A 15,575-nucleotide genomic window follows, 5' to 3' on the forward strand; every position below is an offset into this window, starting at 1 on the left:
CTATCTATCTATCTATCTATCTGTCACATATCTATCTATCAACTCACATCTAAAGCTCCGTAGTGCGTGCAAAGAAAGGACCTATCCTATCTTTGGAGCGTGCTTTCCATAGACTCCTATGGGAGCTGGAAAACATGCACCACGCACCTCCGATCGTGTGAACAGGCTACTTCAAATAGCTGGAATTCACCCAGTCATGCAATTTTTTCCACACACAAAGGGCGATCCTTTTGCGCACTTATTCATACACAACAAAACTCTCGTCTGACCGAGGCCTGATATTGCCTTTCAAGATGTGAAAGCTGCCCATGCCATAAACACTAATACAACCCCATACCATCAGTGATGCAGGTTTTTGACCTGAGCACTGATAACAAGCTGGATGGTCTCTTTCCCCTTGAGTTCACAGGACATGGTGTCCATAGTTTTAAAAAAATAATTTCTAATTCTTATTCATCTGACCACAGAACAGTTTTCAATTTTGCTTCAGTCCATTTTAAATGAGCCTTGGCCCAGAGAAGACGCCGGGATTTCTTCATTGTGATGATATATGGCTTTTCTTTGCATGATACAGGTTTAACTTGCATTTGTGGATTGCATGGTGAACTGTGTTCACAGACAATGATTTCTGGAAGTATTCCTGAGCCCATGCAGTAATTTGCATCACAAAATCATGCCTGTTTTTAATGCAGTGCCGCCTGAGTGCCCGTAGATCTCAAGCATCCAATACTGACTCTCTGCTTTGTTTGTTGTGCACATGAATTTCTCCTGATTTTCAGAACCTTTGATATTATGTACTGTAGATGGTGGGATATTCAAAGTCTGTACAATTTTATGTTGAAGAATATTTTCTGAAATTGTTCCACAATTTTCGGATGCAGTTTTTCACAGATTGGTGAACCTCCGACCATCTGTGCTTCTGAGACACTCTGCCTCTCTAACATGCTCTTTTTATGCACAGTCAGTTAGTAGAAAATTGACCTTCCAGCTGTTTTTCATTAGTAGAACTTACTTTTCCAGCCTTTTGTTACCCCTGCTGAAACTTTTTTGCTGCTGACATCAATATCTAAATGAGTTCATTTTTTTAAAAAGTGAAATGGAAAAAGTCTTACTTTCAACTTCTGATATGTGTTCTATGTTATATTGTGAATTAAATATGGTTATATGAGAATTCAAAATCATTGCATTATTTTTTTTATTTACATTTGTTTACATTTTAGAAATTGTTACAACTTTTTTGGAATTGGGGTTGTAATTACCCTTCCTCCTTTATTTATGATCTTCCCATGAAACATCAATCTAATATAAAAAAGCCTACAGTTTTTTCCTTGCACCACACTTTGACCCCTTTGTGTGACCTTTGGGGGATGATTTTGGTGTGATTAGATTTGTGACATCCTCACCAGGGCCGTAAAATCATAAAGTTTGAGTTTGGTACATTGAGTGACCTATTAGGCCAGGTCAAAGTTCCTATGTTAAGTCTAGCAGCACTATTGTGCTTCAGCCAACAGCGCCACTAGGGAGAGTCAGGGCTCCTTCACACTGGCGAGGGCAATATCGGACTGTGAATCACAGGCCAATTTTGCCCTCGCAATCCATGTGGAAACCCCTGGATGCAAGGCGTTTTAACATGGAAACTGCCACACATCCCTGCGGGGATGAAGGAATCCCAGTATCACAGCCGCATCAGGGGATCGTGATGTTCTCCCATTGACACAATTGAAAAGAGACACAAAAACTCAAGTCTTCAGTGTTGATGTTCATTAACTATATGCATCTTTAGGGAGCAAACAAGTTAAAAGGGCGGTCTCACACACTCTTGAAAAAATGCTGCAGTTTTTTATGTTATTTTTTGAGCCAAGGCCAATAGTGAATTCACATCCTTCCTTCTTCTGTATCCAGTTCTGGCATTAACTCAAAAAACTGCCCCAAAAACTGCAGTGGTGCTTTTTCAAAAAACATTCTACGTTAAACCACCCTAATAAATACTCACGTCAATCTTTTCTTTCTGGTTCCATTAGGACATTTTGCTTTCAGGGCTGCTGGAGGATATTTGTTTATTGACACTGTAAGGAAACCAGAACACATGCAGGTAAGAACTGTATAAAAACTAGTAGGCAAGAAAGCAGGCAATAAATATTACACTGACATTTCAATGCAAGCTTCATCTTGTAATGTCCTTTAAATAAAGCCAAGAAGTAATTGAAAAGCTAAAGTCCGACTAGTTAATGAGTTTAATTGCTAGACTTGAACAAGATTTGGTGCAGTTTTTAATGCATTTTTTGTTAGTGACATGTCAAAAAGTTTGATCAATGGAGGTCCTGCTGCTGAAACCCAAGCGGATTGCTAGAAAAAGGGGGGCTGCAGCGGTACACCCCATCGGCCATATTTGTTATTTGCTGTCTTCTCCTGACAGCTACAGATGGCATCATAAAGGTCTACAAAATATAGCAATACACCACTGTGCATCCATCTTCAGCTGGAAAGTAACAGACAGCCAACTGGAAGTAGTGCTCGGGTGAGTGCTGCAGCTCCCGTGATCTACCAATCAGCGGGGGTCTCAGCAATGGGATCTCCACTGATCAAATCTATTCACATCTCTCTATGATATGTCAACCATTAGTTAAAAGTGTAGTTACTCTTTAAGGATCTTCAGAGTCCATAAATCATTATAATTAACATTACTGCAATTAGAAAAGTATGGTTTGGAAGTAAACGCACAGATTTTAGCAGGTGCGGATTTCAAGACCCATAGGGATAACATTTTGATGCAAAAATGTCCACATGGACTAATTCCGTCCCGAGTTAAATGTCCCTAAGGCCTCGGTCAGACGACCGTTTTTTGCCACAATTTGGGGATGTGCATGCGATCTGCGCATATATAGAACCATTGCTTCGCAATGAGATCGGTCACATGTTCGCTTTTTATGCCGATATGCGATAAATTATAGGACACGATGAATCGCAGATCGCGCCTATCTGCGTTCTGCGATTCCTTGTGTTCTATATATGCGCACAATGGGGCCGGTGGCAGCAGCGCCGACCCCATTGAGAACATATACTATAAAGATCATTCTCCTCTGCCACAGCTGTAACAGCTGTGACAGAGAAGAACGATGTTCGCCCATTGAATTCAATGGAGCCGGCAATACAGCCGGCTCCATTGAAAGCAATGGGCTGCCGGCGAGCGCGGCATGAATTTTCGGGAAGGGCTTAAAAATATAAGCCCTTGCCTGAAAACCATCCAAAAATGTGTAAAAAAATAAATAAATATATATATATATATGTATATATATATATACTCACCTTGTCCCTGCAGCCGGAGTTCAGCCGCGGCCGGACGGCAGTTCTCCTGAACTGCTCTGTGTAGTATTCAGCAGGCGGGGATTTAAAATCCCCGCCTGCTGAATGCGCTGCCTCTGATTGGTCACAGCCTTCACCAATCAGAGGCAGCTCTCACTCACCCATTCATGAATTCATGAATGGGTGAGTGAGTGCTGCCTCTGATTGGCTCAGCGCAAGGACCAATCAGGGGCAGCTCTCAGCTATTGAATGACAGATTTTTGGAGGGTTTTCAGGCAAGGGCTTATATTTTTAAGCCCTTCCCGAAAATTCATCCCGCGCCCGCCGGCAGCCCATTGCTTTCAATGGAGCCGGCTGTATTGCCGGCTCCATTGAATTTCAATGGGCGGACAACGCTCCTTTGATCGGGCCCGTTTCGCCGAAAACGCTGCTAGCTGCAGATTTTTTGGCGAATCCTCGGCCCTGGTCACGCGATTTGTGGATGCGCTTCTGTCATGCGATCTGCAAATCGCGGCAAAAAACGGTCGTCTGACCGAAGCCTCATAGTGCACTTTTTTCACAATGGACTCAGAACATAGTCTGGGAGTAAACTCATCAATGTTTTTATAATGTCCTGTGTGTTATCTGCCTTCAAACACCAAACTATACAGGTACATTTTGAACACTTACATTTAACAGAATTGAGAAATGCCCGGATAAATCTGGCGGCATATCCAAAATTTGGCTTGTGAACTTGACCAAGTTGCAGCAGGTGACTTTCTGTCGGGGTGCTTGGAAGTTCCATCAGTTCATTATTGTCATATGTTCTACCAATGAAAAGTACAAACAGAGCAAAGCCTTGACACTTGGCTTGCAAAGAAACTTCCCTCAGAGTTTCTTTATCCCACTCGCTTGTCTCTCCAGATAATATCATGACGATGGCTTTATTTTTCTTCAGGTCTGATGTTTTAGACATGATGTTTTCTAGCATCCATTTCAACGAAAGTCCAAAAGAAGGAGGATCTCGTAATTGATGGGTGTTTTGCTGGAGGTGTCTCTTCATGAGCTGTGGACTATTATATGTTGAGAAATCAAACTCAAGGTAAGGCTTCCCTTGATTGCTTGTGTTGAAGCCAGGGGGCGCACTACTGACCACGGCCACTCGCGCACCAGTGTTCGGAATGTCAAGCCCATCAATTATTGTACTAATAAGGTTTCTTGATGCTTCATATTCATCAACTTTCATATGATAAGAGCTATCCAGGAGAAAACCCACATCCATTGCTGCCTTTTTCAAGGCGGAACTATTTTCGGCACAGAATACATCTGGTTTACATGTATCTGAAAGCAGAAGAAAAACAGACAACAACAATTTAGGGAGGATGAATCAAACAATAGTTGTATATGAGTGAAAAGGGCAAACGGATTAAAATCTATAAACAATGTTAAGATTTGTAAAATTGTGCCGAAAAATATGTCGGAGCACACGACTAAAATGCGTTCAGAAGAATTCACATTCAAGACTTGAAACTATTAAATTGTATCTCTGACTATTAGGACTAGGGATGAGCGAGCGTACTCGGAAAAGCACTACTCGTTCGAGTAATTTGCTTTATCCGAGTATCGCTGTGCTTGTCCCTGAAGATTCGGTGCCGGCACGGAGCGGGGAGCTGCAGGGGAGAGCGGGGAGGAACGGAGGGGAGATCTTTCTCTCCCTCTCTCCCGCCCGCTCTCCCCTGCTCCCTGCTGAGACTCACCTGTCAGCCACAGCGGCACCCGAATCTTCAGGGACGAGCACAGCGATACTCGGATAAAGCACATTACTCGAGCGAGTAGTGCGTTTCCGAGTACGTTCGCTCATCCCTAATTAGGACCCTTTTACACGGAATGTTTATCTTCAAAAAATTATTCAAATGAGCTAAAATGAAAATTATCATTAATTTTCACCAATTTGAATAATTGTTTGAAGATAAAAGGTAAATGCAGCCAACGATCGAGCAATGAACAATAAATTGTTTGCTTTTCACTCGTCGTTCATTTTATGCAGGCATAAAAATCATCGTTGGCTCATTTACTTATCACTCTGTGAACGACTAAACGATTTCTCATTTGAACAAGCCAACGATGTATCTGCCTGTATAAACAGGTTGCACAAGCGAGCTCCGACATCGCTCACTCGTTCAAACGAGAAATCGGCAGTTCTAAATGGACCCCTAAACATTATTCTGTTGAACCTTCTTGACCTTGAAAAAAAGACAACTAGTTATATCATCATCTGAGTAGGGTTTCTTGGCCGTTACTGTAGTTAAGGACTGACTATACACAGAGCCTATCTAGCAGTCTCTCTACAGCTCTGTACTACAGAGCTTTACCTAGCTACTTTATATGTCCTCGTATGTTGGACAACTGGGAATGATAAAGGGTTGCTGCAGCATTACTAGTTGGAAGCATCTTTAAGGTTTCATGTACACAGGTGTATATAGAACCTGTTTGGAGGCATGGCCCCAACCTTTGATATCTCCATGAGGTCCCATATTATACAGATATTCTCTATAATATGACATTTTAATTGGCCAATTGTGCATAAACAGATGTTTTATATGGAATCAAACCCCCAAAAAATCCTATGTATTCCTACATATGAAATCAGGGGCACATAAAGGTACAGTCTGGCCACATACAAACACAGAGAATGTACAGAGCTGTAATATGGCCTTGTGCATGAATCCTTGGACAAAATGTCCTGATCCGTATTTATTATATTTCAATTACACATATAACAATATGATGGACATTGGTTTATTGCTTTACTTACACTTGGTGTACACACTTTGAAAACATATGCTCTTAGTTACTTAGCATATTTATATACAGTAGGTACGTTTAAAGGCGTTGTTCAATGTAATTTTTTATACAGTTTTGGGCCCCCATATCCAAAGCTATATCAAATCAATATATTTGTTGTGGCACCGGTGCACTGCTTTGGCGTTTTGGCTTCATGGCATTTGACAAGTCACATCACTAGGTCTTCTGACCTGGTGATGTCCTATAAGGCCTTTGACAGGTTTACTGGACGTCACTGATGACATCCCTGTTGGACCTCCAGTTGGCTGCAGTTTGGTCCCCCCATATCCAAAACTATATCAAATCAATATATTTGTTGTGGCACTGTTGCACTGCTTTGGCATTTCAGCTTCATGGCATCTGACAGGTCACATCACCAGGTATTCAGGAATCCTATAAGGCCTCTGACAGGTTTACTGGATGTCACTGATGACATCCCTGTTGGACCTCCAGTTGGCTGCAGTTTGGTCCCCCCATATCCAAAACTATATCAAATCAATATATTTGTTGTGGCACTGTTGCACTGCTTTGGCTTTTCAGCTTCATGGCATCTGACAGGTCACATTACCAGGTATTCAGGAATCCTATAAGGCCTCTGACAGGTTTACTGGATGTCACTGATGACGTCCCTGTTGGACCTCCAGTTGGCTGCAGTGGGTAAACAACCCATATGACTACTAAAGACCAAGTAAACAAGGCACTGAAGCGGTAGTGGGGGAGCAACGGGGCAGTCAGGAGGTGAATATTGGTGTTTTTTTAACATGACCCATTTCCCCGCTGTCAATTGGAAATCCCCTTTAATTTTTCCATAAAACAACCCAATATCGATTACCTTTAAAATTGATGAAATGTATCATTGGCATAATTTCATTCTGAAGCATAAATTCTTATTTCTTACCATAACAAATGGTACACTTCATTAGGGTTTCTACTTGTGATTTATAATCCCCAGTTGTCGAAATCTCAATTAACCGAAATGATCCCGAGTCATCAATCTGTTGAAACATCAAAAACATTGTTTAAAGAAACCCTTTATTTTAGATTCTATTTAAAAGGGTTGTACCGGAATTTCAAGTTATCTCTTATCCACAGAATAGGGGATAACTTGCTGATCAATGGGGGTCTCACCAGTGAGACACCCGCCAATCTCAAGAACAGGACTTCTGTGTACCTTTCTCCTATCACTGTGTGGATAGCTTTTTCCACCGCAGTTCCATCAGAAGGAAGGGAGCATTCCACTCATTTCAATCGGGCTGATGGAAATACCCAAAAAGGTGCTTCTCATGTATCTCAGTCCCAATAAAAATGCATGGAGCACTAGTGTGCTTGCACGATCAGCACTTCATTCAGTATCCTCCTCACTGCAGGGGGTGCGGTAACCCTGCAGTGAGGAGGACTGGGGAACTGGGACCCTCACGATCAGCAAGTAATGCCCTATTCTCTGGATAGACTTGGAATATCCAAGATAGCTAAATTGATCTACGCTGATTAGAAGCAGTTTACATCAGTTTTTCAAATACTTTTTTGGACAAGGGACATAATGTGGCTCCTTCCACACTAGTGTTTTCTTTTTGTGTTTTGAATAAAATTTTAATAAAAAAAATATCTCATAAAAGATCTCATTCAACTCTAGAGGACCGAAACGTTGTTCACATCCTAGTCGTGGTTTCCATTTATTACCAAAACCACATTGAGAAGCCAGGTCTGTTGCACATCTGACACCACAAGTACCCAACAGAGTCCATTGACTAACCTCCTGGTTTTATCTTAAAAAATGGCATCTGTCAGCAAAATTTCCAATGAAAAACCACTACGGTAAGTTGTACTCATCTTTTCTTCTCTAGACAATTATTCTTACAGCTATCCAAAATAATTTGAAAGGGGCTTCATCAGAGAAAATAACTTTACCCCAGTTTTTTTAGTCTAATCTCTGTACAGTATTTTCTCTGATGAAGCCACCTTCAAACTGTTTGAGACATCTGGAAGAATGATTATTTGGAAAGAAAAAGGTGAGTGTTACCATGAGTCCTGTGTCATGCCAACAGTAAAGCATCCTGAGACCAGTCATCTGTGGGGTTGGTGTTCATCCAAGGGAGTGTGCTCACTCATAATTTTGCCTATGAACACTGCCATTAATAAGCAATGGTATCCAGACATCCCACAAGAGCAACTTCTCCCAACCATCCAGGAGCAATGTGGTGATGAATAATGGTATTTACAGCATGATGGAGCACCATGTCATAAGGCATAAGTGATAATCAAGTGGCTTGGTGAACAAAACATTTTTGGTCCAGGAAATTCCCCAGATCTTCGCCCCTTTGAGGAACAGTGGTCAATCCTCAAAAACCGTGTGGACAAACAAAAAAAAGAAATTGTGATAAACTCAAAGAACTGCATAGGCAAGAATGGGTTGCTATCAGTCAGAATTTGGCCCAGAAGAGGATATCCAGCAGGCCAGGGTGAATTTCAGAAGCCTTGAAAAAAAAAGGTCAACACTGTAGATATTGAGTCTTTGCCTAAACCTGATGTATTTCTCAATAAAAGTTTAAAAACTTATGAAAAGCTTATTATATTTCATTCCAAGTTGTAAAACAAAATATAATTTAGACCATGCTGCAATGTATACTAGTTCTCTTGTGAATACTGATTTTCCTGAACTCTCTGCCCAAGAATGTTTCTATCTAAGGAGACATTAATAGGAGAAGGATGATGGTATACTTTCACTGTGATATATTGTCAGGGAGAACTGAGACAGAAATGGAATGATTGGTGATAGAAAGGCAGATGAAAACCATGAAAAAGGTAACTTTTAGAAACAAACCATGCACAATAAAGTCCCATTTACATGCAAAGATAATCTTTCAAACAACTGAAAGATTTTGTGATCTATTTGCATAAGGTGTTAATGTCCATTAATGGCCATTAACACTTTATCATCTTCATTTGCAAGTAAAATGGCCTCCAGGAGCTGTTTGCAGGCCCAGCTGTGCAAGCAGCAGCATTGTTCTCTTCGCAGATAACAGATAACATTGTAATCTGCCACCCCCTGTGGAGATAACAGCGTACTTTATCTCTCCCTAGCTGAACTATGGATTTTAAGTACACCTTAAAATGATTGTTCAAGCAAAAAGTGCACAATGCTCGCGTTTACATGTAACAATTTTCGATCATTTTTGGTAGTTTGAATGAATTTTGAGCGATAATAGTTACGTGTAAATGGGCCTTTAGTAGATAGATAGATAGATAGATAGATAGATAGATAGATAGATAGATAGATAAAACCCATTCTTACTGAAAAGGCCCGTTTCAATACAGGTGCCGGAGTGAATGTAATAACTGCAGGTATAATCCCAAGAGCGTTGTATTCCATTGTAGCCATGCTGACTGCAGCAGGGTCATCGGTACGACCATTGCTGAAGAATAGTGCGATTTTTCTTACAGTGGCTCCTTGCAGAGATCTCTTGAAGACATTTCTGGCTACAAATCTCATAGAAGCTCCAATGTTACGACCATTTTCAGAACGTTCCAGAGATATGTTCTTCACTGCACTCAGCAATTTTTCTTTGCTTTGGAAGTCCGAAAATCTCACCAGGTACTTGGGATATTGGTTATAGGACATCACGGCCACTCTTGCCCCAACAGGACAGTTATTTCCTCTAATAGTAGTTTTATTCATTATATATGAGACAATCTCTATCATTTTATTGTAGGTTTCTGGTTTCACATCACTTGACATATCCAATGCAAACACCAATTCTGTTGGGTACACTGGGCAGGCGGTTTGTCCTAGGATAGCAAAAGGTTAAAAAATTGTTAGCTTCGTGATACGTAACAGAATTTTGATTTTCTCATTATGAATGCAGTACAATTTCAATAATCTGATGATCCATGACCACCAAAGCTCCAGATAATACACAACAGGCTCATGTTGATACATTTATTTGGTGAAGAGCACAATAAAAATATCTTCTTACCTTGACAACAAGCTGAAAGGAAAAACATAAACAGTATTAGTATTATAAAAAGTACAAAAATAATGTTTTTCTAGTCTACATTAGCTGTATGCTCCAAGGGACGGAATAGGCCACACGAAGCAACTGCAAGTCTCGGTAAATTCTGCACCAAAATTTGCAGGCTACTTGCGGATTTTGATACGGAATTCAAAATTGCTTAAAACCTGCCTGCGAGATCCACAGTTAGCGCTGCAGATTTTGATGTGCAATTATGCCACTGCGGACTTGGCTGCGTCCTGTGGCGTAATTCCGTCCTGTTTAAAGGGCCCCTTGTAGTAGAGTTACTGGGCCCATTGAACTGTTCATAATAGGCTGCAAAATCATATAACATAATTAATAATAATTTTCACAAGATTATTCTGATGGCAAACAGCTGGCTGGGAAATGGGTTCCATAGCAGAATGTTTTTTTATTAAAAATGGGGAGGTGGCATGATTTTTCACTGCAGTCCCCCTTTTTGCTCCTGGTAACCAGATTGGTAGATTTTATCAATAAATGTTTTTTTTAAGACTTCAATTTTGATGACTTCCCCTTAGAATAGGAGATCTGCATATGATTGGTGAGGGTTCTTGTCCCAGAATTCCCCCCGATTAGCTGAATGAATGGCCGTGATGATCTAGCAATTGCAGCAAACTTTCATTACTTACTTAGGCTCACACTAGAGCGTTCACGCAAGCATTTTTTACGCGCTGTAGGATTTCGTCTGGGGGTTCCATAACAAGTGCTGAAAATGGTATTGTAATGGGACAAAACCAAACAGAATCATTCTCTGTTATTACTCAAAGGGAAACCATCTTGGTGTCTGCTTGACAAGGGTCCCGATCATTTACGCTATATTTTTAGTATACGATGGTGTAGTCAATGCGCACTGCCGTTCCTTTCACTAGGGGAATAAGGGGTGTGTTGTTCTCATGTTCTTTGGCAGACCAAGCATACGAACTCTCAGTGTCAGAGTGATAAGTATCTTTAGTGGAACAACCTTGTTATTAATTTTTAATTTTTTTTTAAATACGTTCTTTATTTAAAGCAGGAACAAAAGATGTAACAAAAATCTGCACCCCATAGAAAGAATAAGATATGGAATCAGATATAGAATGAATAATAGTACAAAACCATTACACAGCACAAATAAAAAACCTTATATAATGGTGTGGACAAAGGCTCCGCCCCTGATTTTATTTGCATTCTTGCAACTACGAATTTCAGCAATCATAACTTTTTAACTTTTTCATCGTTGTGATATGAAGCCTTGTTCATGCAGAACTTGTAATATTTTTCAGCACTGTTTGAGGCTACATATAGATCATTGTTCTTTTGTTTATGTTTTTGTACTATTAATGTGTCACCTTGCATAACGTGTTATCTGATTTTGTCAATTATTGCAGATTTTGTTGTATTTTTAACTGCAGAACGTATTGTGGAATTTCTTTTTTTATTCCCCAGTGTTTTATTGCGGAATTACATCTCCTGTATGTTAGAAATCTGCAAGAACAAATCTGCAAGACATACTTAATTCCACAGTAAAAAGCTTTTCTGTAGCTAAAAGGATTTCTACTGCAAAATTTAATCTTGTGGTTTTGAAGTAAAAATGCATGGATTATGGCAGATGCGGAATGCAAGCCCCATAGAGATAACATTGTGATGTTGAAACATCCGTACAGACTAATTCGGTCCTGTGTGAAAGGTCCTAGCTAAATCTCCATGGCAAATGGCAAAGAGACTCCCCGGTTAATGATTAGGAGTCCCCTTGGATCATGTAGACTAAGGAACTGCACCTCCGGGTATCAAAAGATGATGGGAAGTTATTAAGAGGTTAAGCTATTCAAAAAAAACCAGACAAGTTAATATGAATAGGCTGACAATCCTGTGGTTCATTGATTACACAAATGCTTTTGAGCATGATAAACTTTGGAAAGCGCTGAGGGAGGTAGAAGTACCAGCTCACCCGATCACATACAGCAATCAAGAAGCCACAGTGAGAACCAGGTGTTGGGATACAGAATGGTTGAAAATTAAAAAGGCACAAGACAAGGGTGCATCCTCTCTCTTTTCTTTTCAACCTCTATTTGGAAATGATCATGAGGCAGCTGGACTTAAATGATTAGGGTATTGGGTTGAAAATAGGTGGAAGAACCATCAGTGATCTAAGATACGCAGACGATACAACCCTGGTAGCCAAGACAGCAAAGAATCTGAAGAAGCTGATCATGAAGCTAAAATAATAAAGTGAGATGATGGGACTTCACCTGAACATCAAGAAGACAAAGATCATGACCACCGCCAACAAGGAAGTCCACATAAAGGTCAACAATGAGGAAGTAGGAATGGTTAATAGCTTTATATTCCTTGGGTACCTCATTGAACATAATGACAGCTTGATAGATAAGATAAAGTGTTAATTAGCTCTGAGGCATATGGCCATGGTGAGCATGTACCCAATATGGAAGTGCAAGGATGTCTCAGTCACCATGAAACGAAGGTTAATCACAGCCATCATGTTTGCAAATGCAAAATATGGCTGTGAGATGTAGACATTGAGGGAAGCAGACAGAATAAAAATTGACACTTTCAAGCTGTGGTGTTGGTGAAGACGTCTATGATTCCCCTGGACAGCTGGGGTCACCAAAAACTGCCCTGGACCGTATCAACCCAGAGGTGTCCATGGAACGCAAGATCATGAGACAGGGGCTGACTTTTTTTGGACACATGATGAGGGCGAGTTAGCTGAAAAACGAGATACTACTTGGAGTGGTCAATAGTAAAAGGAAACAGGGAAGACAAAAGTAACTTTGGCTGAATACCATCAAGAAGGACACGGGAATGGTCATCAGGCAGCTGAAAACAGTCGAAGAGAATAGAGAAGCATGGAAAGAACTGGCCTACAAAGTATCCAAGAGTCGGACATGAATGAACGGATAGAATTGGAATTGGCTGACAACCCATTTAACAGGCTGCTTTCATTATTCACTAATATCCAGCCTGTCAGACACAAGACTCAGCTGAATAAGCAGCGCTATGCAAGATGGCAACAACCAAGCTGCAATATTCTCCAGATCAGACAATAACCAGATGTTTCGAAAATATATTTAGGTGGAGCATAAGTAAGACATGTTGTCTAAAAGATTAAAAAGAAACTTAGAAACATTGCTTTTAGAAAACCAAAATGAGACTGTATGAGATATTTAAAAAAGGCTTATACGTACGACAGGTCTTCCGGATGTAGTCAATTAGCTCACATGGCTGCAGAACAAATAAAAGAAAGGTTTACTTAGGGGCCAAGCTTTTAGTTCAGACATTTAGAAGTAATAAACATTATTATTATGAGCCAAAACGGTTACTGATAATGTGTGAATTCAAACCACCAGCCACATCAATATCTGCTTCCTGGCTTGAATACTACAATTTTGTCTTTTTATATTCTAAGTAAACATTGATATGGATGGCGGCAGGGGGGTAACTATAGGGGATGCAGGGGATGCGGTTGCACCCGGGCCCAGGAGCCTTAGGGGGCCCATAAGGCCTCTCTTCTCCATATAGGGAGCCCAGTACTATGAATAAAGCATTATAATTGGGGCCCCTGTTACAGGTTTTGCATTGGGGTCCCGGAGCTTCAAGTTACGCCCCTGGATGGCGGCTTGGATCTACACTACAGTGACATGACCATGCCCAAAGGAAATTAGTAAGGAAGGTCATCAGAGCCTGACGGTAGTGTAGCCTCAGCCTTCATGTTTGTAAAGGCCCTTTTACACGGGACGGCTTGTCAAGCGCAGATGCCCAACACATCAATCCAGGGATGATCTTTCCTGTACTTTTACACAGAAACGATTATCGCTTTGCACATGGAGGTGGAGCAAGCATCATTCCAGCCTACCCGCCTCCGTTCACACAGGCGTATTTGCATGCGCAATACACAGTAAATTGAACTTATTGATTTCAATGGGTTTGTTCACATTCGCGCATTTTCCTGCATGCCTTGCACGCGCAAAAAACTGCAAAATATAAGCCGATTTGTGCACAAAAAAACAAAATTCCTTCTGCAAATGCGCGTATGCTTGTGTAAAGCTGACCTAAACAGGCAGTCGTTCATAAGTGAACAACTGCCTGTTTACCCGGGCCGATCGATAGTCTTTCAGTTTTCTGAATATAGAAACTGAATGACGAACAAAAAGCGAACAAATTTTTGTTCCTCGTTGAGTTGGCGCACGCATTTACACTGAACAATAAGCTTTCAGATTCCCGCTGGATGTAGGGATCTGAATGATTTATCGGTCCATGTGAAAGGACCCTAACTTTGTGCAATGTCATATTTTATACAACCTACAGTAGATATGTGAACCTCCAACTGTAGACATCATTACATTTTCACCCAAACTTCTGTATTTAATGGGCTTTTCTATAGGATAGGTTAAAGGGGTTGTCCCGCGCCGAAACGCGTTTTTTTTTTTTTTTTTAACCCCCCCCCCCCCGTTCGGCGCGAGACAACCCCGATGCAGGGGTTAAAAAAACAAACCGCTCAGCGCTTACCTGAATCCCGGCGGTCCGGCGTCTTCATACTTACCTGCTGAAGATGGCCGCCGGGGTCTGCTCCCTCCGTGGACCGCAGCTCTTCTGTGCGGTCCATTGCCGATTCCAGCCTCCTGATTGGCTGGAATCGGCACGTGACGGGGCGGAGCTACATGGAGCCGGCATTCTGCACGAGCGGCTCCATTGAAGAGAGCAGAAGACCCGGACTGCGCAAGCGCGGCTAATTTGGCCATCGGAGGGCGAAAATTAGTCGGCTCCATGGGAACGAGGACGCTAGCAACGGAGCAGGTAAGTATAAAACTTTTTATAACTTCTGTATGGCTCATAATTAATGCACAATGTACATTACAAAGTGCATTAATATGGCCATACAGAAGTGTATAGACCCACTTGCTGCCGCGGGACAACCCCTTTAATAGTTTATGGTGACTTCTGGCCCCACCTCTGAAGACTGGATTAATAGTTAGTCACCTGTTTCACCTTTTTCCATTGAAGTCTATGGAAGTCCCGAAACTAATAAACTACAATAAAACTGAACTTGTTTTTGTTCTATCGCTCATCAATGTTTTTACATCAGATTGAGGCTACATTCACATGAGCGTGAATCCTGCGTGAGTTTTGTGTGTTGCGAGATGCAGAAAGCTTGCGCAAATCTTTTGAACGGAGTCATACACATGAGAGATTTTATCCTCACAGTGATGCTGCAAGGTAAAAAAATCGCCGCATGCCCTATTTTTCTGCATCTGTCGGGAACGCATCGTCATTATTTTTAATAAGATAGTCAAACACATCGCATGCCGTGCAATGTGCACATAAGTGTGATATGTTTCCCGCTAAATCAATGGGAAACACGTGGGGATTCTCCAACGTGCGTGAAGCAAGCGCCGGATGATTGCAATTTCATAGTGACGC

At 41.2% G+C, this 15,575-nt stretch overlaps 1 protein-coding gene across 1 annotated transcript in view; it reads right to left on the minus strand.

Annotated features, from left to right (window-relative positions):
• Positions 1 to 15,575, minus strand: part of LOC136586667 (collagen alpha-6(VI) chain-like) — a 143,490-nt gene that overhangs the window by 5,835 nt on the left and 122,080 nt on the right. Inside the window, exons 34-39 of the mRNA XM_066584829.1 lie at positions 13,343 to 13,379; positions 10,101 to 10,112; positions 9,419 to 9,912; positions 7,025 to 7,121; positions 3,973 to 4,623; positions 1,994 to 2,066 (exon numbers count right to left, since the gene is read on the minus strand). Coding sequence (XP_066440926.1) covers positions 1,994 to 2,066; positions 3,973 to 4,623; positions 7,025 to 7,121; positions 9,419 to 9,912; positions 10,101 to 10,112; positions 13,343 to 13,379 — 1,364 coding nt within the window. The remainder of the gene's footprint in view (positions 1 to 1,993; positions 2,067 to 3,972; positions 4,624 to 7,024; positions 7,122 to 9,418; positions 9,913 to 10,100; positions 10,113 to 13,342; positions 13,380 to 15,575) is intronic.

Source organism: Eleutherodactylus coqui, chromosome 12, assembly GCF_035609145.1.
Source record: "Eleutherodactylus coqui strain aEleCoq1 chromosome 12, aEleCoq1.hap1, whole genome shotgun sequence".
NCBI lineage: Eukaryota > Metazoa > Chordata > Amphibia > Anura > Eleutherodactylidae > Eleutherodactylus > Eleutherodactylus coqui.